The following is a 25,910-nucleotide window of genomic DNA, read 5'->3' as shown; positions in this document are numbered from 1 at the left end:
GATAGTGGTGTATGCCTTTAAAACCAGAACTTGGGAGGCAGAAGCAGGTGAGTTCCAGGCCAGCCTGATCAGGGCCACACAGAGAAACCCTTTCTTGCTAAACCAAAGGAAGAAGAGAAAAGAAATAGACTCCTTTGTATTAATATACCTTCAAAATGCCATTTTAATTCTACCCTAACCCACGGGGTGGGGGTGGGGGTGGAATCAAAGCCGGGGTGGTAGAGAGATGACCTCTGCTTCGATGCTCTTTTTTAATTTTTAAAATACAAAGTTGGAGCTGTAGTGGTGGCTTGGTGTTTAAGAGCACTTGGCTGCTCTTACAGAGAATCCAGGTTTAGTTCCCAGCATCCACATCAGAGGTGCTCACAGCCATCTATAAATTTAGTTCCAGTGCATCTGATGTTCTCTGGCCTCCCCAGGCACTAGGCATGCATGTGGCTCACATACAGGCATGCAGAATACATACATGTAAGATAAAATAAAGCAATCTTTAAAAATAGCTATTTTTCAAAAAATAAAATAAAACAGCAAAGCCGCAGGCTCAGTAGAGTCGGTTATACACTTTATTAAGATCAAATCCCGAGCCTGCAGGCGGTAGTTTGCTTATTAAATCTTTGCACTTACTAGAACCACATCCTTAATTGCCTTCGATATATCTTAATTTCTGATCTTCAAATGAGAAGAGATTATTATTACCTTCACAAAACTAGAGGACTCGCAAGTTTCCATACAGAGGAGGCAAGCATCCTGCAAGGAATGGAAAGTTCCTACTTTTGAAGTCCCACTCTCCTAGTCAAGACTAGGACTGTGGAGGCGGCCAAGCGAACGAGTGGGTGCAACATTTAAGGAGACATGCACTCTCCGGGCCAGATCCTGCCCCTGCATGACTCCGAGACACGTGCCTCCTTAAAATGTGTAACTACTAGTTTACTTTCCTGCGGTGGCGGCCGAGCTGGAGTTTGTGGGTTGTCTCAATTATTTGGCGCTTGTGTTAGCCTGGAAGACGTCTGCGAACGCTGCTTAGCATCTCTCAGCCTCGGAAGCATCAAATTCGCCCTGGGAATTTCTAGTCGGGGCGGCCCGGTTCGAAGGAACCCCAAAAGCGGAGCGATGGACATGAATCAGAGTTCAACGCCCTTGCCTTCTCTCCCGATTTTTAGCTTTAGGAAGTCTGCAGTCGCCTCTGCCCAACACGCCCCCGCCCGCCACCCTGACCGGGAGCCTCCCTTTAGTTCTTAGCTCTGCAGTTGAAGCTGGCTCTGGCTTTCTTCACCCGGCTTTTAATTTCCCTAGCAAACTGCTCCACCTAGCAACAGGCAGCCTCTCCCGAGGGTGGGGCTGGGTGTGTAAAGGGGCGTCCTCAGGACTTTTGCCTTCCAGCCTCAGGCTGAAAGGCCGAGCAGTACGAGCAGTACGGGTTGCTGCTGGCTGCCCCAAACTCTTCTCAGCATCGGGGCAGGACACAGACCCTGGCGTAGCGGTTCCCTGCAGTGCTTTTTCTCAGTCCTTCTCAGAGGACTGATCTTCAGTTGGGATTAAGAGTCTCGGCCTGGGGATGGTTTGGGGCAGTTAGGGAATTTCCAGGCTCCAGGGGGCCAGCCAGCTCACCTTCAGAATCGCTCGGGTTTTTACATTTTCTTTTTTCCTGAATAGTTTCCATCTAGGTTGTAAAGGGATTTCTTAGAATGAAACTTACCTAACCTAGGCTTCAGAATCTCGGACTTCTGCTACTTTTCCACAAAGTTGAAGGGGGGGGGGGGAGCCGGGACACGCCAGCTGCCCTTCTGCTGGGATCTGGCTTGGTGAGCAGACCACGATTTTAGGTGAAGAGGAAACTCCCTTCCTTGGGAGGAGACAGCCCTGTGCGCGGACACTTGGCTCTTTACCCTCACTGCACAGCCCGGGTCTCTTTCTTTCGTGCAGCACAACCTTTTGTTCTAAGCGTTGAGACCAGGTAGCCCCGGTAGGAGGCCTGCAGCTACTCTGAGGGCCAATCGGACCAGTCCGATGGTGACTTCTGAAGCCTGCCAAGCAGATGTGACCAGGGGCCTGCACAGTGTTAGGCACAGGATACCGTAACCCACTTTTTCCTGCTCTTCAGTTTCTCAGACATCCCCAAACCAAGATTATACTCCCCCAGTCCCTTTACCCCACACAAAATAAACAAAAGGAAAAAAACCACCAATTTCCAGGAATAACAACTGGGGAAGGGAGTTAAGGAAAGGGAGGGAACTGTGTAAGAGAGGCGCGGAGGGGCCCTTATCTCTCTCCAACAAGTCGGGTCCTGCCTGCTTACAGGGCTGAGTCACCATCCTGCCGCACCCCAAACCCTACAGCCCCTACATGAATGTCTCTCTGAAGCCTGAGTTCTCCAGGGGTTAGGCAGGGCTGATGCCACCCTTAGGAAGCAGGGAATCTGGGCTCTGGTCCTTGCAAAGACCTGCTGAGTATCTAGCCTCTAGATTCTAGAGAGATACAGTTTCCTGAAGCACCAGGATGGAAGGGGCCAGCTGGGCAGGAGAGGGGACAGGGGCAATAGCTTTTACCGAGTGACCTTTGTAGGGGCCACACTGATTAGTGACAAAAGCAAAGTCTGTGAATTGCTCACAGCAAATTATGCTTGGCATCTCTGACACAGTCTGTTAATGAATGAATGAATAGATGAAATAGTGAGTGAAAAAATATACATTCTTCCTGACTTACAGTGGGGTTATAGCTCCATAAACCCACTATAAACTGAGAATCTGTTTAACACTGTGGAATGCACAGCTCAGCAGTACTGTGGGGTGAGCCATCCCTTCCCTCCCTGATGGCTGACTGACTGGGCTGAAGGAGGGCCACACAGGTGATGGTGCACACCTGTAGACCAGCATGAAAGTCCTGGGGCAGGAAGATCTTGCGTTTGAGCCAGCCTTTGCTACATAACATGTCTGAGATCAGTTTGAACTAGGTAGTGAGATCTTATCTAAAAAAAAAAAAAAAAAAACCAACCAAACAAAAACAAAAACAAAAAACAAAACAGAAACAAAACAAGAAAACAACAAAGGGACTTGCAGCATTTTTCTGGGAAAAGACAAAAACGTACAAATCTGAAATAAGTGTCTCTATTGAACTGCCTTTGAAGCATCACAGAGCTGAAAAGCCGCAGAATCCAAGTAGGTTGAGAGCCACCCTGTTCCTTCCGTAGTTTAGTGGATGAGCTTGGGCAGAGTCATGATTTGGCAATTTTTTTTTTTTTTTTGTCTTTGTCTGCTTGTTTGTCTGTTTACTTAGCTATCCATTGTTTGTTTTGTGTTTTCAAGGCAGAGTTTCTCTGTGTATCTCTGACTGTCCTGGAACTCACTCTTCAGACCAGGCTGGCCTCAAACTCAAAGTTCCTCTTGCTTTTGCCTCCCAGGTGCTGAGATTAAAGGTGTGTGCCACCACTGCCTGGCTCATTTGCCTTTATTATGTCACTAAGTGACATTCATTGTGTTTATGCTGATGACTGACCAGGGGAACATCTGCAGACTGCTCACTGAACATTGTGCTTTGTACTTCTGACACACTCAATGTACGTCTCCTGCTGTTAAGTGAATGAACGCAATGACGTCGGATGACAGACCATGAACCATCCCTGATTTATGGTGGGCTGTTGTTATTGTTGTTGTTATTACAGTGCTGGGGACCAAACCCAGTACCTGAGCTACACACCCTATTCAAGTGCTTTTGGGTACACTGTAGGATCTCGGATGCCATATGTCCCCCTTTCCCTATGTCCACTGCCCCTGTCTGGGACTTCCTTGGCCCAGGCTTCTTCCAGTTCTCAGTCACGTCCACAGGAAGTTGTTCCAGGAAGCAGGGTTCATCCTGACAGATGACACAGCCTATGTCTCTGGTTCATGAGGAAATCAGCAGATTTCAAAAAAATACATATTTGATGCTGGTGTAGAGACTGGGATGCTGGTGAGGAGATCACAGGGGTGGGGATGGGGGCTTGTCTGGGAAGAAGCTTAGTAGTGAGGATTTACCACAGGTCTCGAATCCAGCACCCAGGAGACTGAAGCAGGAGGATCTTGTTAATGTTTTTTTAATTATTTATTTTATTTCATCTGCTTTAGTGTTTTGCCTACATATATCTGTGTGAGGGGTGTCATATTCCCTGGAACCAGAGTTACAGGCACGTTTTGTTGTTGTTGTTGTTGAGCTACCGTGTGGTTGCTGGGAATTAAATCCAGGTCCTCTGGAAAAGCAGTCAGTGCTCTTACCAGCTGAGCCATCTCTCCAGCCGGAGACAGGAGAATCTTAAGTGCAAGACCAGCCTGGCTTATATAATAAGACCCTGCCTCAAAAAAAGGTAACAAATACAAGACAGCTAAATCAGCCAGTATGGAAGTGATTGAATAGGTTATGACAAAGTCATAATGAAATTTTATGTAACTATTGAAATCATCCTTTTGAACCATTTTAGTGATTGGTTAAGTTGCTTGCTAGCTATTGGAAGTTAAAAAGTTAGGGCTCAATTTTTTAAAAAATGAGGCAGCGTTGCTGGGGGAGTGTCACTAGGGGTGGGCTTTGAGACTTGTCTTGCCTCGACCCACACTTCCAGCTCTGATTCTCCAGGGATAGGTGGTCATTCTGACAAACTCACTAAGCCAAAGTGCTCATTGTGAATAAGGATCTACTGGATGTAAACAGAGGATTCTTATCCAAAGCCAAAGGAATGACTCTCTAATTCACATTAGGCTATGAGTCATTGCATACAAACACTCATCTAACAGCTTTCTCTACTCACTGATACGTGATAGGCATTGCCTGGCCCTTCATAACTAAAAGGTGTCTGCCTGAGTCTGGAGGTTCCTTCCTCCTCCCCAAGTCCAAGCGTTCCTGCTGTCTGTTTTCTTCTGGTTGAGCTGGGTTTATGTCATCGCGGTTCCTTGGTAGGTTGGTGGTGCAGTCATGACAGACTGGGGAAGACAGAGGAGGTGAGTCACACTGAAGGTCCAGTGAATCAGACGGGGTGGGCTGGGACAGGGGTTTCCCTCAAAGGAAGCGCCTTAGCTGTTCCTGGGAGAAACACCACCAGGAGAAAAAACCAACTTCCCCCCTTTCAGAGAACCCACTTAAGAACCCGTTTTCTAAAGAAAAGGCCCAGTCCATGCCTCCTAAAAGGAGTAGACAGGTATAGGATCTGACTTTCCCAGCTTCTCCTACTCTGGGTTTGAGCCCTTCTGGTATTCGGAAGCACGATTTCTTCCAATGCCCTGGTGTGATATGGTTCCGAGTGACTTCAATGGCTTCAAGTTTCAGTTTCCTGGAAAACACATTATTTGCCTCCTGGAGTTGGGGTATAATTGCAAATAAAACCTAGCACTATTGGAAAGAGAATGGAACCTCTGTTGTCTTTGGATTTAAAATCTAGGAAGCTGTTACCTGGCAACACAACACTGCCAGATCTCTTGCTTTACAGGTGAAGATGTATGTTTGTCACAGACCGCAGGGGCATGTGGGGCAGAGCCCAGCATAGGGACACTAGGGTGTGCTGGGAGCCAGACTGAAGGGCATCTCTGTCTTTCCATTACCGGCAGTTCTCTCTCTCTCTCTAATCCAGACACCCCAGGGCCTTTGTCCTGCCTAGCAGGTGTTCCCTCTGCTGAGCAAAGATATCAGGGATTCTATGCAGATCAGCACCACTGTCGTTTTCTTGTTTCAGGTGCCAACATGATGTGGTAGAACGTTGTGTTGATTCTATCGGGATATTTTCTTCATCATAGGCGTTAATTTTTATTTTAAAATATCGTATTACAATATGACTTACACGGATGACTCGATTATTTTGCACGCTCTTTAAACTCACCCAGAATTGCTAAAATCTGATTCTTTTTGGTTGTTTGCTTTTGAGATGAGGATGGTGTGATGTACACATTGAGGTGAGAATGTGTTCTGTAGACTATGCCAGTCACCTTAAACTTGAGATTCTCGTACTTGCTCTATACACTCCTCTGCCTCTCAGGAAAGGCTCAGAACTATAGACAGAGGTCCAGGGTCGTGTTCTTGGGCGATCACCGCGGGCCGTGCGGGGTAGGGTTGGCACACTGGGCACCTGGCGTGGGAAGGTCGGAGCAGAAGTCCCGACCGGGCCAGACTTCCTGCCCGCAGGGCGGGAGGCTCTGGCACTGGATGTGCGCCAGGGGGCGTCTCCGGGAGGGAGTGGCTTCCTGGGCGCGGGCGGCGTCGGCGGTGGAGCGCGGGGACAGCTCACCTGGACTGGCGACATGGAGGACGGCGTGCTCAAGGAAGGCTTCCTCGTCAAGAGGGTGAGTGTGTTCTGGCCTCGCGCCCGCGTGGCCGTGGGGACAGCGGGGCGAGCAAGTGTTGGACAAGGTGACGAGCTGGCGAAGTGCTCCCACTGGCCAGCGGATCTGGCATGCACAGGCTGGTCCTGCTTGGTTCAGGGCTTACTCTCTCCGGTGGATCTCTTAAAACAATTTACTGGAATTGAGGGCGAAGCCAGGGACAGGACCCATGGTTAGCATACTCAAGGCCCTGGATTTGGTCCACAGCAACACACCACACACACACACACACACACACACACACACACACACACACACACACCACACCACACTGTATTAAAGTACCATAAAGTGGTGTGGGTGCAGGGTGGAGAGAGCATAGTTAAAAGGTACGGCTGGAAAGTAGGAATGACCTTCTGTGGTAGAGAGTTAACTGTGGCTGACCGCAGTTAAGAGTATATTCTCACGTAGCTAAGGGGATTTTAAATGTTTCCAACACCAAGAAACGTTAATAAATGTTTGAGGTGATGGAGCTGCCAGTTACCCTTATGCGATCATTGCATGCCGTGCCTATGATTGACAACCCAATGTATGTGCTCCATGCATATGCACAGCCATGTCTCAATTAAGTATGATATTGAAATATAAGGCACCATGGATATGCCGTGCAATTTACAGCTTGAAAGGAAAGAAGGCACCACCCTTCCCTCCCTCCCTCCCTCCCTCTTCTCTCTCTCTCTCTCTCTCTCTCTCTCTCTCTCTGCTCAAGACTGAGCATCAGCAAGGCGAAATAGCTTGTCTAGCGTAGGTGAGTATTAGATAGGACATGAACTCCATCCTTAGTCCTCCCTCATCACCCTTGTTGAAGAAGCAAGAGTCCAACCAGGGACAGTGGGACTCCCAGGATGCCTAGGGTCAAGGTAGAAAATGAACGAAAGAACCTAAAAGAGGAACTTTTACAGTTTGGTGCATTCAGAAAACCTTGGATTTGATCTCTAACTTCTAAAACAATTACTTTAACATTGATGTCAATACTGAATATTTATGTTAGTATAATAGCATGCATAGTATGCATATAGATATACATGTGTGTATGTGTATATATGTATACACACATATATGCATGTATTTGTATGTATATGTGTGTATATGTATGTATATGAGTATATATGCATGTATATGTGTGTATATGTGTGTATATGTATGTATATGTATGTGTATGTATATGTATATGTGTATATGCATATGTATGTATATGTGTGTATATGTATGCATATATATATGTATTGGCGGCTGAGCCCTTTGGCTACTGTTCTGGGCTGACAGTCTCAGGAAGCTTGGTGATGAAGGGTAAAAAACTGTCCTCCTCATTGGTTTACTGGGTTACATCAGCCCCATTAGCCCTGAAGGTTCAAGTCCCTTTCATCCTCTGTTTACAAGATATCTGTGTTGTTTTGCACAGTGTGTGATATGGGAGGTAAAGGAGAGGCAATGTTTCTTCAAAGCTACAAGCAAGGAGGGTGGGAAGCTGATGCCAGATCAGTGGACTGGTGTCCATCTGTCCAGAATTCCACGCTCACTTTGTGTCTTTGTCATATACATGGTAATATGGTTCATCCAGGTCACAGTGACAGCCTGTGGGGAATTTCTGACTCCCATTGCACTGCAGACTGTGAGATGTCCGAGCCTGTGTTATGTGGAGTTGCTTGGTAATTGCTAGGCTGAGGTAGAAGCCCGTGGAGGAGTGGGGCTACCTCCAGGTCAAGCCCTTCAGATAGGGCTTTGTGGGCCTCTGCCTGTTCCTGGAGTTCCCTACCTGACTCTCCACCATCACTACTATGCACAGACAGGGGAGGGCTGAGGCTCACCAGGACCCTGACACACTGAGGAGAAAGAAGGGTTGCCCTTCTCTTCTGGGAGGCCTGGGTTAGCATCCAGGGTGTCAGGAAGGGAGGGGTCACGTTTGTTCCTGCCCAGTGAGGGAGCTGGTTTGGGACCCCTGCTTGTGACCACTGCCTGCTCCCACTGCCACGTAAATCCACGTTCCTCTCACGTGGCAGCAGTAAGCCTGTGCCACTGGGGAAGTTACAGGGTCGTGATGGCACTGGGTGGTTTAGGAGAGTTCACAGCCCCAGGATGGCGAAGACCTGAGCTGGAAGCCAGAGAGTAGAACAGTCTCCTGGAAGGCTTAGCTGGAGGCAGGCAGGCAGGGGCATGATGGATTTGGCTCCTAATCCTGCCCAGACAAGAAAACCAAACTTAACACAAAACATAGGGCACTTGCCAAGCCTGGCTTTCAGGGAGAGGAGCAGCCCTGTGTGTGTGTGTGTGTGTGTGTGTGTGTGTGTGTGTGTGTGTGTGTGTGTGTGTGTGTTGGGGGGCGGGGAACACAGCTCTACGGTGTAGAGAGGTAAAACAGATGTTGCCACCAGGCTTGCCTCTTGCTCATCATGCCGACCTGGAAATGTCAACTGTAGGACTCCAGGACTCCATCTCAAGGAAAGGCAGGGAAATCTGTATTTGTTTGTTTTTTTGTTTTTGTTTTTGTTTTTGTTTTTTTTGAGACAGGGTCTCTTGTAGTCCACACTGGCCTCAAAAGTTCTGTGTGTTATGGGTGACCTTGAACTCCTTGATCCGTCGGCCTCCACCTCCCAAATGCTGCTTCCTAGGCTTGTAACGTCATGTGCAGTTTATTCAGTGCTGAGGAATCAAGCCAGCTCAGCAAGCCCTCAACCAACTGAACTACGTCCCAGGGCCACAGAATACTTTCTATGTAAGAAAACTTCTAGAAGACTGGTGTAGTGGCTCACACCTCACTTGGGAGACTAAGGGAGGAGAATCCTAAGTTGGAGCCTCGGCTACGAGGGAGACCCTGTCTCAAATAAACAAATAACACAACCAATCAACCAAACACCCCCCTGGGAGCTGCCTACGTATCTCCTGAGGTCAACAAATGATTAATTAATTAATGGCTATTCAGATGTTGAAAATGCTTACAGTATTAGATCTTAAGAGGAAAATGACAGAAGTGGCAGTCCTTTTCCTAGTTGGGTTGACCAAATACCTAACAGAAAACAATTTAAGGGAAGCAGAGTTTATTTTGGCTCCTGGTTTAGGAGTCTGTCGTGGTGGGAAAGACCTGGTTGATGTCATGGAGGTGGGGTCTGCAGCTGGGGATTCCTCACATCTGGGAAGACCAGGAGACAGGGAGCGGGGCTAGGCTGGTGTGTCTTTTCCCTTCCTGTTCAGCCTTGGTTCCCAGCTCATGAGCCAGTGCTGCCCATATTCAGAGTGGGTCTCCCCTTCTCTGTTTAACCTCCTTGAAAACACTTTCAGATACACCCATGAGTGTGTCTCCTAGGTGATTCCAAACCTGGCCAAGGTGAGGATGCAGGTTAACCATCACATAAGCCACACGTGAAGAAAAACAGTATGCCAAAAAGAAAAAAGACTCCCGGAGTTTTAGAGGCTGGAGGTCCAAAACTCAAGGTCCTGGTAGGGCCATGCTCCCTTGAAGCCTGCCAGGCAGAACCCCCACTTGCCCCTCTGGCTTCTGGTAGTTGCTGGATACCCTTGGCATTCAAATGACGTGTAGATCCATCACTCCAGCCTCTGGACGCTCCATCATGTCACATGACATGACCAATCCCCCTTGTGAGTCTTTCCTCTGTAAGGATACCAGTCACATTTCACATTGGATTGGTACCTGCCTTAGTGTGATGTGACCTCATATTAATTTGATAACATCTACAGAGCCTTTATTTCCAAATAAGATCATATTCATGGGTATCAGAAGTTAGAATGTCAATGTTTCTTCTGAGAGACACATTTTATCCCATAATATTTACTTACTTTTTTGTTTTGTTTTGTTTTGTTTTGTTTTGTTTTGTTTTGTTTTGTTTTGGTTTGGTTTGGTTTGGTTTTTGGTTTTTCAAGACAGGGTTTCTCTGTATAGCCTTGGCTGTTCTGGAACTCACTCTGTAGACCAGGCTGGCCTCGAACTCAGAAATCCGCCTGCCTCTGCCTCCCGAGTGCTGGGATTAAAGGCGTGCGTCACCACACCCAGCTATTTACTTACTTCTTTTTTAAAAATTTTATTTACTTATTTATTTAATGTATGTGAGTACACTGTAGCTGTCTTCAGACACACCAGAAGAGGGCATTCAACCCCATTACAGATGGTTGTGAGCCACCATGTGGTTTCTGGGAATTGAACTCAGGACCTCTGGAAAGCAGTCAGTGCTCTTAACCACTGAGCCATCTCTCCAGCCCTACTTACTTCTTTATTTTAAAACAAGGTATCACTGTATAGACCAGGCTGCCCTTGAATTCACAGAGATCTACCTACTGTCTCTGAGTGCTGGGATATACAGCTACCCTGCCTGGCGTTTCCTCATCATTAAAGCAGGAGTAGAGTGTCCTCCTTTGAGAGATGCTGCATTTTACATTCTGTGCTTCTTTAGTATAACCATGGGGTGCAAGCTCATCTCATGGGACCCCTCACGTCCCCTAAAGGAGCTGGCCTCTGCCCCAATCCGTGGCTTACAGACAAGAGACCTGAAGAGAGAGGGTTCTCCATGCTTGGGGACTAGTGTCAGGGTAGAGTGGGGGCTGGGTCTATTTGGATCTAGACTCACTTTGCCTGTGTGAACTGTGGCTAATCTATGGCGCGAGGTGCGAGAGTATTCCACAGGCCTCCTGGTAAGGTCCTCACTTCAGTCTCACTGTTTCATTCACTTGTTCCAACACACTGTGGGCAGATTGATTGTTTTGTTGAGGCAGGGTCTCCCTGTGTAGCCTCAAATTTGTGACCCTCCTGTCTCAGGTATGATTATAGATTAGAGTGCCACTAAGCCTGACCAGAGTGACTGATCAATTGATTAATTTTGAGACAGGCTGGCTTTGAACTTATTATGTAGCTAAGGGTAACTACATAATTCTTAACTTCTGATCCGTCTTCCTCCACCCCACCCTGAGGGCAGACATGAGCTACCAGGTTCAGTGTATGCAGTGCTGGGGATGAACCCAGGACTTCATATGTGTTAGGCAAGCACTCTACCATCTGGGTTACATCCCCAACTCCAGAGTGACCTTTCCAACCTGAGACCCTACGCTTGTTCTGCTTCTCCTTAAAGTCCTTCAAGGTATGAAGATCAAACTGTGACATAGACTGGGAAACCTCTGCCTACCAGGAACCCATTACTTCCCCATCCCTACCCCATGGGACTCAGCGGCCAAGTCATGTGGAACCATGCCGATGCCTCTTAAGGGGAAGTACTGTCATGGTTTTGGTGCTGGGGATCAAACCTAAGACCATACAAAGACTAGGCAAGGGCTCCATCACCAGGCTACATCCCCACCCTACTCTTGCCTGCCTTCCTAATCATTCGACTACAAAGCTCATCACGTTCAATTCCCAGCAACCACATGGTGACTTACAACTATTTATCCCGGGATCTAAAGCCCTCTTCTGGCATGCTGGTGTACATACATACATAAAATTAATAAATAAATCTTTTTTTAAAAAAAGATTCTTTGCTTATTTGAATTTGTTTATTTTACTACTATAAAAACAGTACATCCTTTTCTGGGTATTATGATCTATTCCTATAATCCTAGCACTCAGAAGGCTGAGGCCAGAGGATCATAGGATCATGGGTAAGACCCTCTTGTCTTTAAAACAAACAAACAAAAAATGCTTGAATGCTTTAAATCCAATGGTGGAGTGCTTACCAAGCATTTTTGAGGCCCTGGTTTGATTTTGTCACTATACACCCTCAAAGAATTGTTTATAATATATTTTTAGAATTATATATTAGGGGCTGGGGATATAAGTTTAGAGTACTCACCTTGCATGTATGGTGTCTTGGCTTCAGTCTTTAGCTACACACACACACACACACACACACACACACACACACACACACACACACTAAATTGTCCTTTAAAATGTTATTTACTTATCATTTTATTTTGGAGATGGGGACTGGAACCCGTTATGTAGACCAAACTAGCTTTAAACTCTCAGAGATCTGCCTATTTCTGCGTCAAGAGTGCTGGAATTAAAACTGTGTAATACCTCCCCTGGGGCAGGAGAATCATGAGTTCCAGGCAAGCCAGGGTTTCACAGTTAGACCCTGTCTAAATACACACACGCAAACACACATACACATATCTAATATATACACAATACATAATATACATGTACATACCCTGTCTAAATACATACATGTATACACACATACAAAATACATACAGATATGGCAAAGGGAAAGGACTAGAAGGAAACTCCAGATGTTAACAATGGCTGTCTTGTACTAAGAGAATTATAGGTGAGTGATTATTCTTTATATTTTGCAGTTTCTCTCTAGCTTTATGACTTGGTCCTGGGATGTATAGCGCAGAGGTAAAGTTGTCTCATATGCCGGAGGGCCTGGGTTTGCTCCTTACCACGAGGGTGGGGGCATTTATAGACAGTAGAAGCCAAAAGGAAGTAAGGCCAAGGTCAAAGGCTTTTTTGCTTCTAGAAGAGAAGAGCAAAGGAGAACCCGACACAATTACAGCTCCCTCCTCCACTGTTCACTGACTCTCAGCCCATACTTGCTTTAGACACGGGCTTCCTCTCTCTAGTGCTGTATCCTCCCCTGCATCACCTCATCACTGGGATTTCCTGTCTGTCCATCTGTCCACAGGGCCACATTGTCCACAACTGGAAGGCACGATGGTTCATCCTTCGGCAGAACACGCTCCTGTATTACAAGCTAGAGGGTGGCCGGCGAGTAACCCCGCCCAAGGGGAGGATTGTCCTTGATGGCTGCACCATCACCTGCCCCTGCCTGGAGTATGAAAACCGGCCGGTATGTGAGCATCCTGATACTTGGCACCCTGTTCCAGCCACCTTGCCCCCCCTTTCTTAAATCACTGAATGATCTGAGTTCAAATCCTGGCTATCCCATGAACCAGGGCAAGTAGTTAAACCTCCTTCAGCTCTCATCTCTGTCATTTGTAAAATGTGATGGGGGCTGAGAAAGTGATCTATTAAATTATCCAGCATCCTACGGGGCAGATACCATATCAAAACAAAACCAGGAGACACCGGATGTTAACAATGGCTGTCTCTTAGCAGTAGAGTACAGGTGAAATTTTCTTTATACTTTGTTGCTTCCTCCAAGATTTATGACCAGGGTGAGAAACTGTGCTGTCTTGGGGGTCAGTATGATCTTTACAACCCTTGATGGGTATAAGTTTCAGAAGTGAGGGTCAGCTTTGACCATCAAAAAAAGATATGTGGGCGGTGGTGGTGCATGCCTTTAATCCCAGCACTTGGGAGGCAGAGACAGGCGGATTTATGAGTTCAAGGCCAGCCTGGTCTACAAAGTGAGTTCCAGGACAGCCAGGGCTACACAGAGAAACCCTGTCTCGAAAAACCAAAAAAAAAAAAAAAAAAAGGTATGTGAGAGTCCAGTTGTGGTGTGGTGGCACACACCTTTAATCCCAGCACTTGTGGGACAGAGAGGCGGGCTCTTGTGAGTTCAGGACCAGCCTTGTCTATATAATGAGTTCCAGGCTTGCCATGACTGCTTGTGTATACTTAAAAATATTTAATGGGGCTAACTTGTGGCTTAGCCATTAAAAGCATTTCCTGCTCTTGCAGTTTGGTTGCCAGCACTCATATCAGGCAGCTCAAACTGCTATAAGGACAGTTCCAGAGGATCTGGTGCCATCTGGCCTCTATAAGCACCTAGAAGTATGTGGTACATACAAACACACCACACCACACACCACACATACACACACACATACACACATCTCTCACACACACACACACCAGAGAGAGAGAGAGAGAGAGAGAGAGAGAGAGAGAGAGAGAGGAGAGAGTTAGGCTAGGAAAGTAGTGTAGCTCACTGGTAGAGCACTTGTCTCATGATTCTTTACACCAGCACCACACAGTAATTGAAATTAGAGGTCCCCAGGGCTGGAGAGATGGCTCAGTGATTAAGAGCACTGACTGCTCTTCTGAAGGTCCTGAGTTCAAATCTCAGCAACCACGTGGTGGCTCACAACCATCCATAATGAGATCTGATGCCCTCTTCTGGAGTGTCTGAAGACAGCTACAGTGTACTTAGATATGATACTAAATAAATTTTTTTAAAAAAAGAGAAGACATGGGGGCTGGTGAGATGGCTCAGTGGGTAAGAGCACCCGACTGCTCTTCCGAAGGTCTGGAGTTCAAATCCCAGCAACCACGTGGTGGCTCACAACCATCTGTAATGAGATCTGACGCCCTCTTCTGGAGTGTCTGAAGACAGCTACAGTGTACTTACATATAATAAATAAATAAATCTAAAAAAAAAAAAGAGAGAGAGAAGACATTAGGGGTCCCAAATAGCAGTAAATATGAGCTACAGAAAAGCATCACTACCGGGTGTCAATGTAGCTAGAAGGGAGTGCTCACTGAAGTTGTGTTGGGAGATTGTCTGGGACCAGATGGGGGTAATGGGGAGCTACTGAAGGTTTTGAGTGAGAGACTGGATTGCTGAAAAGTCATTTTAGGTGTCGGGCATAGTAGCTCACACCTGTAATCCCATCACTCAGGAGGCTGAGGCAGGAGGCTGTGCCAGAGCTCGTGAAGTTAAGGGCAGCCTAGACAACAGTGTCAGAGGTTTTGTCCATTATCATCACAGTAGGGAGCATGGCAGTGTGCAGGCAGACATGGTGCTGGAGAAGGAGCTGAAGGCTCTATGTTTAGATCTACATCAGCAGGAAGAAATAGACTCTAGTCTTGGCATGGGCTTCTGAAACCGCAAAGCCCACCCATATTGACACACTTCCTTTAAGACCACACATCCTGACTCTTTCAAACAGTGTCACTCCCTGGTGACCAAATATTCAATTTTATAAGCCTGTAGGGGACATTGTTATTCAAGCCACCACACCACTTCTCAAGAGTCTGTGAATTGTCTGTCAGTGGAACCAATGAAGGTTGGTGAGTGTGTGCTGAGATGACATCACAGTCTCTTCCCCTTAGAATCTTAAGACTGAGTGCACAGTAGGCATGGTGGGGCACACTTTTAATCCCAGTGCTCAGGAGGCAGAGACAGGCAGATCAAGGCCAGCGTGGTTTGGAGAGTAAGTTCTTGGACAGCCAGGCCTACACAGACCTTACCTCTAAAATCCAAGCAAGCAAAGGACCTCACCCTCCAAAAGACTGACTATAACATCTGGGCACACATAGATGGCTTGTGTTTATTGAATGACTCTTGAACAAAGGAGAAAGATTGACAGCTGTGTCAGATAGTTTTAAAGAGGAAATCCTGGTTTCTTCAGCGGTACTCTGGGTATCACTGAATGAAGCCTTGAACTCTGAGGCTACATTCTAGACCTGTTGCCCCTTAATACTTATTAGGGTGAATGGGGACCATGAGTCCTGTGGAGAAGAGAAAGCTTGAGTTTCAGTTTCCAAATGGGAAATAGCCAAAATCCTGGAGTTGCAAACTTCGTGTTAATTTTACCTGAGGTTGTCACTTGTATGATTGTTTTGTAGTATTTGGTTGTTTTTGAATTGAAAAAGATAAAGAACAACCAACAGTTTCTCTAGGAACAAGTCATAAAGTGTGTGTGTGTGTGTGTGTGTGTGTGTGTGTGTGCTGTTGAGGTGTTTGGTTCACTTGGCCTTTCTAGTCTCTCCTGAGGTAAACTGCTGCTTGACAGAAACAAGTTCAAGCCAACCTTCTATAATGCTGGCAAGTGAATGATAACTTAGTGAAATATTTTCATAATATCCCTTGGGACAGTGAGCCAACCATGCCTTATTCCCCATTTCTAGTATTAATTTAAATGAAGACTGTTAAGTTCAAAAGCAAAACAAGTTGGTTGTGAATATACTGGTGACCACAATTAGACTTGACTTGTCTAAGAGAGGCCCCTGGCTTTGATCCCCACCACTGAGGCAGTGGGCCTGATCTACTACTTCCACAGTTGGTTTAAGAGCTCCCAAGGTGTCCAATTAGAGGATTCAAAAGTGGCCCATAGTACAAAGACTGTCTACTGATTCCACCAAGTGTCCACCAAGTGTGAGGCCACCGTGTCTGCAGCTGCTCCCAGCCCTTGCACTCATAGGTAGTCAGCAGTGCAGTTCCTCTCTCTCCACCTTGTCCTGGAGCAGAATCTTCCATCCTGGGTGGGGATCCATCCTCTGAGGATGCTGACCAAGGGCTGAGCATGGAGCAGAGGGCAAGCATTTTGGGAAGGAGCTGAAGACAAATGAAGAATGCGTGAAAGACTTAGAGATACTTAAACTGTGATTGGAAATGAGGCTGTGGTTCCGGGAGGAGGACTCAGAGCCACAATGTTGGGATATACTCTGCAATAATCTGTGTAGACCGGAAAGGCTGCTTCAGGAGGCCATGAGCTCATTGTCTTGGATGTATCCAAATCAATGTGTGCTGTCTCACTTGCAGCAGGGGCTGGACACTGGGCATCCCTGGACACATGGCCTCCTGGGTCCTCCCTGGCCCTGTCATCCATGCTGCCAGCATTTCCTTGACTGATTCTCCCCCTGAGAATTGATTGGTCTGTCTGGTTGTCTCTTCTCATAGCTCCTCATTAAACTGAAGACCCGAACTTCCACTGAGTACTTCCTGGAAGCCTGTTCTCGAGAGGAGAGAGACTCCTGGGCCTTTGAGATAACAGGGGCTATCCATGCAGGGCAGCCAGGGAAGATCCAACAACTCCACATACTGAAGAACTCCTTCAAGTTGCCCCCACACATCAGCCTGCAGTGAGTGCTCCACCTGCCTGTCCCCGACTCTGCCTGGACTCCCTGCAGCCTCTCCTGCCTGTCTACTGGGGAGGGAGAGCCCTATAGTACTGTGCAGGCCTGGCTATTCAAGCATTGTGCTTCGGGGTCAGCTGTTTTCTCTGTTCTGGTTATGCTGTGTTGAATGGCTGGAACTTGCTTTATGTAGCTCCTCTCTCCTATGTAACCTTAGGGCCTCTACCAAGTCATTCTACCTCAGTGGATGAGGTAGAGACTACCTACCATTCCGCTTAAGACAGAGTGCTTGGAACTAAGTCAGGTCTCATTTGACAGCTCAGTGTCAGGTAATGGTCACCTGTTTGGTGGGATTCCCTCATTCAGCTGTCCAAGAACTCAGTGAGCACCTCACAACATGTACTGTTATTATCTATCAATTTTAAAAGGAAAACAAAAGGGACAGTTATTGAGTGCTTGTTGAATGTCATGCATTGTGCCAGGTGCCCGGCAGAGGTAAATAAGAATAAACAAAGTCTCAAGGACCTTCTACCCCAAGATATAGAGATCTTTCATTGGCAGCAGCAACTGTCACACCAGGTCATGCCAGTCAGTGGTGGAGGTGATGATACTGGTCAGAGATATATAAAAGGTGTTTCCATCATGGAAATGTCCTATTACCTCACAGGCAGACACACTGTTACACCCGTCATAGATGGGATGCGAGTCAACTCCTGGGCTCATAAAACTCTACCCCAGCCTCTGAAGTCTACTCTGTGCATCGTCTGAGGGTCTACATCCCTGCTAAGTCAGGATGAGCACAGGGAGGAACAGTCGATGAGGTGGATTACAAAAGGGTCTACAGAGGGGGAGCTGGAGGAGTCCGGACATAATGTAACAAATTATAGGGAGCCACCCAGGTTACTGCGGTTACTGGATGCTCTCACTCTGTGTTTTAAGCCATCACAATGGTTTAGTTTGATGTCAACAGTAATAGTCGCCTAGTGTGGAAATATTCGAACATTTAGATGACCAAGAAGAGAGGAGCCCCTGAAAACCCTGCATATTGGATTCTGATTATGTAACAAGAGCCTGTCTCTGTGGTGTGTGTCATACCATTTGTCCCTTGCTTTAGATCATGAACTGTAGCTGACAGTGTGACCAGGCTCCTTTCTTTGCCTCCCTTCTATGTAGTCGAATTGTGGACAAGATGCATGACACCAGCACTGGAATCCGGCCAAGCCCCAACATGGAGCAAGGAAGCACCTACAAAAAGACCTTTCTGGGTGAGCCTGCCTGACCCGTGGCTGGGTTGGAGGCCTGGGGTATAGTGCTTGAAGCTCACCCAAGCTCATCCAAGCAGCTTATAATGGGGATGGAGCTGCCTGCTAAGAAATGGGATGGCCTGTGAGGACCCCCTGTGGGTATGCTCTGTGCGTTGGGTGTAACCATTAGGCTGCCCTGAGGTAGAACCCAAGGCCTCTCGGGAAGTCTACGTCAATGAGGTCGTTGACTAAGCCCCTGAGAGGCCAGGGTCTAGCTAGCCCGTGGTCTGACAGGTGTTTGTCCTTGTGCTCACACAGGCTCCTCCCTGGTGGACTGGCTCATCTCCAGCAACTTTGCAGCCAGCCGTCTGGAGGCAGTGACCCTGGCCTCCATGCTTATGGAAGAGAACTTTCTCAGGCCAGTAGGGGTCCGGAGCATGGGAGCTATTCGCTCTGGCGATCTGGCTGAGCAGTTTCTGGATGACTCCACAGCCCTGTATACTTTTGTAAGTTAGAGGTTGGGTTCCTCTTGCCATTAGAGGAGAGAGAAGGAAGTGGTAACAGTAGGAGCCATAGGGAAGGCCCAGAGCATGGGAAGCAGCTATCCCGAGGGGACGAGGAACTTCTGTGATGACAAATTTTCTGCCTTTGCAACCCCCATGTCCCGGGCTTGGGGTTCTTTTGTAACAAGCGCTTGCTTTCGCCTTCCCACTAGGCTGAAAGCTACAAGAAGAAGGTAAGCTCCAAGGAGGAAATCAGTCTCAGCACCATGGAGTTAAGTGGCACAGTGGTCAAACAAGGCTACCTATCCAAGCAGGTATGACTGCCTTTGAGCAGGAGGAGACGCATGAATCATACTTGGGGGAGACAGGAATGAGCCCAGAGGGAGGCAGGGGCTGAGGATGCTGGGGTAGTCTTCATGAGTGGGATCCACAGAAGCAGAGCCTCCCCTCCCCAGCCACAAGAAGCAAGCTAAAGATGTACACATTTAAATATACCAGACCCAAGAACTGTTTTGAAAAAATAGACACACAATGCAATTGTTACATTGTCTTTGTCTGGGTTTTATTTCTGTGAAGACGCATGACCATGACCACAGCAACTCCTTTTGTTTGTTTTTGCTTTTTTTTTTTTTTTTTTGAGACAGGGTTTCTCAGTATAATTTGGCTGTCCTGTAACCTACTTTGTAGACCAGGCTGGTCTCAAACTCAGAGATCCAGACCGTGGCAGCTTTTAGAAGGGAAATATTTGCTTGGGGTTGACTTACAGTTTCAGAAGTTTAGTCCTTTGTCACCATGGCCGGGATCATGGCAGCACACTGGCAGACATGGTGTTGGAGAAGGAGCTGAGAGTTCTGTATCATGACCTGCAGGCAGCAGAAGAGGATTGTATGCCACACTAGTTGTAGCCTGAGCACAGGAGACCTTAAAGCCTGCACCAACAGTGACACTTCCTCCTACAAGGTCACATTCCCTAATGCCACTTTCTATTGGCCAAACATTCAAACACGAGTCTCAGTGGGCCGTACCTATTCAAACCACCATACACATTAAAAATCAACTTCTATATTATTGCCTGATTTTACATTTGTCACCTTCCTGATGAGTATAGGTCTCCCTCCATCTGCTCTTCAGTTATTATTTACCATAGAAGCTATGGCCTACCCCAAAGGTCCTGCTACTGCTGGGCCCAAGAGGCAACACAGACTAAGGAAAGCAATGAGACCCAGCATGAGTGGATCAGGGGATGAGAGAGGCTCTAAGTGCTGAGGAAGTTTTGTGATCTCGGAAGTGAATTCAGGGAAAGTTTAGTTCGTGCTCTCTGTCACACACACAGATGAATACCGTCTATTTACACTTTCTCATATACTGTATCATAGACTATAATTGATCCTTTTTCTAATATAGAATGTTACATTGATTTCCTCTGTGTATACCCGTGAAGTGAACAAATATACATGTAGCTATAGGGTTGTTTTTGGACCAAGTTGATCCTTAAAACATTGGTGACCTTGGGTGCACTGTGGACTCTGAACTTCTGGTCCAGTTGATGCCTGCTCTGTCCTCCTCCTCCTTTAACATAAAAAAATTATTTAATATTGTTACTTTTAAAAACCTTAGTGTGATGGGTGTTTTGTCTGTCTGTATGTGTATGTGGTGCTTACAGAGATCAGAAGAGGGAATAGGATCTTCTGGAAATGGAGTTATAGATTGTGAGCCACCATGGTTGTGAGCCACCATGTGGATGCTGGGAAGTGAACCTGAGCCTTTGCCAAGAGCAGCAATGCTCTTAACTGTTGAGCCATCTCTCCAGCCCCCTCCCCGTTTTTGTTGTTGCTGATCAGTGATGGGGATTGAACACAGGGTCTTGTGCTTGCGTGCCTTACAACCTTACTGCTCAGCCACAGCCTCAGCCCCTTAGTCCTTTTACTCCTTAGTGTGGGGGTAGCACACCTCTTCTTTTAGTGCTCTCACCTCTATGTATAGTAAATGTGGTACTTTTGCTACGGTGCCACTACAGGGATCGTGTCACTGTGATCCTCGAGTTTCTTGGAAACCTCGCTGGAAGGTCGTCCCATCCGAGGAGGCTGGCTTGTTGGGGTTTTGTTCAATGGGAGCATGGGAAAGGGAAAGAAATGTAGAATCCTTACCAGTGAGACTTGCGCCCTTTTCTTCCTACAGGGGCACAAGAGGAAAAACTGGAAGGTGCGCAGATTTGTTCTGAGGAAGGACCCAGCTTTCCTGCACTACTATGACCCTTCCAAAGTGAGTGGCCTGTGTTCCTTGGGGCTGTACTACTTCTGAGTCCAAGCAGACTGGGAGCTAGTGTGTGTCCTTTCCCATATTCGCCATGGCTCCATGCAGGCCATGCTATGCTGTCATCCAGCTGTCTGCTCAGTGTGTGGCCTTCCATGCCCACTTCCCATGAGAGGACTGCCATTATTTTGAGAAAAAGCACCTTTTACTTTCCCCAAAGCCTGCTTTGCGGGCAAGGTGAGGGGTACACAGGGGACTCCGGCCTCTTTAACCTTTCATCTGACTGGCCCCCAAGTTCTGCCTCCCTCAGCTTTTTTTTTTCACCTTTGAAAACATTTTAATGTATTTAATTTACACATCACATTTTGTGTCAGGAGTTGCTGCTCTGAGTTTCTGATAATTACCACCTCATGCTGAGTTAAGTTAGTCCTAATCAAAGGAAGAAAAATGGCTCTTTAGTTGTGGTGTTCAGCTTTACCTTTGATATCTGTTTTCCGTCAGGACCACTTAGCCTCATGGAGGAAACTTCTCATTCCCTGCCTTCTTGGTTGTTAGGGTTCCACTGCTGTGAAGAGGCACCATGACCAAAGCAACTCTTATGAAGGACAACATTTAATTGGGGCTGGCTTACAGCTTCAGAGGTTCAGTACATTATCATCAAGGTTGGGAGCATGGCAGTATCCAGGCAGGAATGGCACTGGAGAAAGAGCTGAGAGTGACCTGTGTTCCAGGAGCTTCCTCATTGGCAGCTAGGAGGAGGGTCTCTAGTGCACAGGGCGGAGCCTGGGCATAGGACTTCAAGCCTGCCTACACAGTGTCACACTTCCTCCTACAAGGCCACACCTATTCCAACAAGACCACGCCTCCTAATAGTGCCATTTTTCATGAGCCAAGTGTACTCAAACTACCACATTGCCAAGCACAAGGAAGACAAAGGCCTGGGAAGAGAGATAGCAGGAGGGCTGACTGAGGAGTCAAACCCTTGGGTCTCCAGAAGGCACCTATTGACCTCTCGAAGGTTTCTAGTGCTGCTGCTGCTTCAGGTGTTGCTGTCTTGCCTTTTTTTTTTTTTCTTTTCGAGACAGGGTTTCTCTGTGTAGCCCTGGCTGTCCTGGAACTCACTTTGTAGACCAGGCTGGCCTCAAACTCAGAAACCTGCCTGCCTCTGCCTTCCAAGTGCTGGGATTAAAGGCATGTGTGACTACCGCCCGGCTTAAATTTTTTTAAAAGACAGTATATCATGTAGCTCGGGGTAGCTTCAAACTATGTCACCAAGGATGGTTTTGAGTGCTGAGATTACAGGCATGTGCCACCACCCTGGATTGAACTCAAAGTTCTGTGTAGGCTAAACAAGCATGCTAACTGAGCTACATTCCCAGCCACACAAATCCCATTTAAAGCAATGAAGATATCAAATGTATGAGCACAGGATTTGCATTTAACTCTTAGTTAACCTCAACTACTTTGTGCCCTTGATGAGTCCAGGGCCTTTTGCTATTCATCTACTCTCATGTTTTCTTTGCTTTGTGCTTCCTACTGCTGGGCTAAATCCATGTCAGTACCCAGGATCTGTTTCTCAAGGCCTATTCAGTCTCTGGTTGAGACTGCCTGCTGTAGACTCCCACCATGCTGGATCCCTTCTTTGTGTTGTTTCCCTTCTCTGGTATCTTAGTCAACACCTCTGCATTGTTAGTAACTGCTTTAGCTTTTGTCTGCTGAAGCCACCATTTAGTATTGATTATTAAAAGAAGGGATCAAGGGCTGAGGCTCCTGGTATGTCAAGTTGCTCTTTAACCATCCAGATACCATAAACCCAATCTTGTTTCATACCAAGCACATAACTAAAGACTTACATAACAAACGTCCAATGTGCAGGACAAAGGTTAAGGAAGCCAGTGCATGCTTCTGGTAGAATGTTGGATCAGTCTACAGAATGTTGGTAACTTAATGGCACTGCTGCTACTGGTCATGAAGAGGCCCAAACTGCCTCACTGGTTTAAGTTACTTGGGCAAGATGCCCAAGTTCAGCCTCCTTTATTATAGATAATTTGGAGTGGCTCTACAAGGCTTACAGATCAGTTATTGGAGGATGGGTCTTTGTGTGTGTGTGTGTTCATGAAATTACTGACTAGTCTCTTCCTCCACAGGAAGAGAACAGGCCAGTAGGTGGGTTTTCTCTTCGTGGTTCCCTTGTGTCTGCTCTGGAGGATAATGGTGTTCCTACTGGTAAGCTACAACTTCTGCTCTGGCTTAAAGATCCCTGGGGCCACCATCTGCATGTTATTGATGGCCTTGGAAGGAAACCCTGAGCAGAACTTTTCTCAGTGAGTCAATGATGTCATTTTTGACACCCATTTAAAAAATTAAGTAAAAGGTTATATGGGATGTTCTTGCTGTTTCAAGAATCAACAGAACAATCCTTTCTTTTGATATTCTTTACTCTCAGTTTCTGTGCTGATGGCCTGTAAACGTCCATCTAAGTTACAGCTAAGGGACACGGTGTTTTCATGTTAAAGAATGCCGTCATTTTCTGTTTGTACTGATTTTACAATCCCCAGCTATGGTAGGAAAGTAGCAACATTTTGACTTGTAGGTATAGAAACTGAAGTTCAAAACCAGTCCAAAGTAAACATCAAATTATGTGCTTCTTTAAAACATACATTTAGGAGATTCTTTGATGTGAAACTGTAGGTCTGTGAGTAGCACAGGAGCAAGCAAGCAAGCTGCAAACTTTTAGAATAACCACTGGCAGACCTTATGGCTATAGGGAGTGGAAATACAAGCTGGAAGTTGACATGGATATTCAATACTTTTCCTCTCCCCTGTGTAGGAGTTAAAGGGAATGTCCAAGGAAATCTCTTCAAAGTGATTACGAAGGATGACACACACTATTATATCCAGGCCAGCAGCAAGGCTGAGCGAGCAGAATGGATTGAAGCTATCAAGAAGCTAACATGATCTAAAGGAGCGGGACCAGGGTTCTCATCATTGGATACAGATAAGACTTCCTGGAGAACTGGAGTACAAGATACTGGGCTGGGGATGTGGCTCAGTGGTGGAGGACTTGCCTGGCCATCCTGAGTTCAATTCTTGGTACTGTTAAAAAAACAAAACAACAACAAAAAAACCTTATCATTATAAATGTTGCATGGCTTTGGAGTAAGACTGCCCAAAGTGGCTCCTCAGATGACAGCGGGGATGCGATGATTTCCTTCTGCCTTCCTATGACCAACTTTAAAAGATGGACCAGCTGTTAGGTGGGCAGCATCTTGACTTTGCTCTTCAGGACAGAAATCTGTCTTTGGGGACAATAGTAGTACCTCTTTCTCTGTTGGAACACTAACTCCGGTTTTCTGTATTAAATACTCTAGTCTCAAGACTCTCTCTCAACTGATTTCAACAACTCAGTATCTCTGGGATTAATAAAGAATGACATCTGTCCCTGACTGTTATGGTTCTTGTAGTTAGTTCTCTGGTTCCCACAGGTTTCTAACCTGTGAGGCCCTATGTATTACGGAAGCTGGTTGTGGAGGAATCTCTGGTGATCTGTCACCAGGATGATGTTTCTCACTTTAAAGTGGGGATGCTGACAAACAGATGTCTGTTCAGAGGATACTGTTTGTCTTGTACTGTAAGACAGTAGGTATCACAAGTTGCAGATGTCATACTCTTGAAATCTGTCGCAGATATTTTTTAAAAGGCAGAAATACAGCTTTTTTTTTTTTTTTTATATAAAATGGACATTTAGAAAGATGTGGAGCCTCAGCTCTCCAAACGACAAGGATACAAATGACAAAAGTTAACTCAAGGTATAAAACTTTGGTCTAAAAATGAACATTAGCTCATCCCCAGTTGGGGGTTAAAGTGACAAGTCTGTATCATACAGTGTTTTTATAAATATTTTTTATTAAATGTATACAGTGATCTGGCAGTGATGGCCAGGATTCTTGCCAAGGACAATGGCTTGGACTTTAATAGATAAAATACATGACTTACATTTAAGGGGAGTGGATATTTCTAAAGTGTCTAAGTAAAAACTTCTCTTAAAATAGATTTCCTCTTAACGTCTGGAATATCTGACCCCGTGTTTGGAATCCCAAGAACTTGTCTGTTTCTCCCTTTACTCCTTACTTTGTAAGAGACTGCCTTTTCAAGCACCGTTTTTTTCATTTGGCATCTTTCCAGGTTTAATGTACCTAGAGTTACTTTTAGAATGTTGACAGGTGCTTATCGGAATTAAACTACATTTGGCTTGATAGCTTCCTGCTTCCCATAGCTATGGGTGAGAGGATTCTCAAGGGTTCTAAAACAGATGAGCACTGGCTTGAGACAAAGCAGTGGAGCTGGCAAGGTCTAGCTAGACCCAGCTTTTTTTCATGCCTACTCATTTTAATTGTTCTCGTTGTAAAAAAAAAAAAAAAAAAATGCCCAGGACACAAATGGGCTGGTGTACAATAGCTAAGTAGTGGCCCAAAGATCAGCACATCTCTAGAGCTCCAGTTAAGAACCTGAACATCTTGAAATACCCCCCCCCACACACAACCCCAATCAACCAAACAAAATAAACCCCCCAAAACTTGGAACATATTCATGAAAATTGGCTATGTTTGGTTATAAAACTAATTAAAAAAAGCAGTTTCAATGTTTCGTTTTAGTTAGTTTCAAATCATTGTTAGGAGTCATGAAGTCTATTTATTTTGTTGTATAAATTAAGGACCATATGACTGTAATCGATGGCAGAAGGAAAACAGAACTATTAGCATTTTTAATGAGAAGGCTTTGGTGGGAGAACCAAGATATGTAAGTTCTGTGTGTTGTTTACACTGTTCAGTCTCACAGCTGGGTGAGTCTGCCTGGCCTA

General features: G+C 46.2%; 1 protein-coding gene and 1 long non-coding RNA gene across 5 annotated transcripts in view; one reads left to right on the top strand and one right to left on the bottom strand.

Annotated features, from left to right (window-relative positions):
- Gm46359 overlaps positions 1–2,213 on the bottom strand; it is a 34,103-nt gene extending 31,890 nt beyond the window's left edge. For 2 of the 3 annotated variants that reach the window (XR_001780632.2, XR_001780634.2), the window contains exon 1: positions 697–2,212. This is a non-coding gene — a long non-coding RNA (predicted gene, 46359). Of the gene's footprint in view, positions 1–696 lie in introns of all 3 variants that reach the window. The other variant, XR_001780633.2, reaches the window with a different exon arrangement.
- Positions 2,214–6,014: 3,801 nt separating this feature from the next.
- Positions 6,015–24,496, top strand: Plek2 (pleckstrin 2). 2 transcript variants are annotated; one of them, NM_013738.3, is made up of 9 exons: positions 6,249–6,296; positions 12,968–13,132; positions 16,874–17,055; positions 18,223–18,314; positions 18,612–18,799; positions 19,009–19,110; positions 20,975–21,058; positions 23,197–23,275; positions 23,880–24,490. In NM_013738.3, the coding sequence occupies exons 1-9, from the start codon at positions 6,255–6,257 to the stop codon at positions 24,005–24,007; spliced, it is 1,062 nt and encodes a 353-aa protein (NP_038766.1). In that variant the 5' UTR covers positions 6,249–6,254; the 3' UTR covers positions 24,008–24,490. The 2 variants fall into 2 exon arrangements, with proteins under 2 accessions (XP_006515997.1, NP_038766.1); XM_006515934.3 differs by lacking the exon at positions 12,968–13,132 and having other exon boundaries at positions 6,015–6,296; positions 23,880–24,496.
- Positions 24,497–25,910: the final 1,414 nt, after the last annotated feature.

The sequence above is a fragment of the Mus musculus genome, chromosome 12 (assembly GCF_000001635.26).
Source record: "Mus musculus strain C57BL/6J chromosome 12, GRCm38.p6 C57BL/6J".
In the NCBI taxonomy this organism is placed as follows: domain Eukaryota; kingdom Metazoa; phylum Chordata; class Mammalia; order Rodentia; family Muridae; genus Mus; species Mus musculus.
The sequence above is the reverse complement of the archived record's forward strand: the minus strand, read 5'-3'. Positions and strand labels throughout refer to the sequence as shown.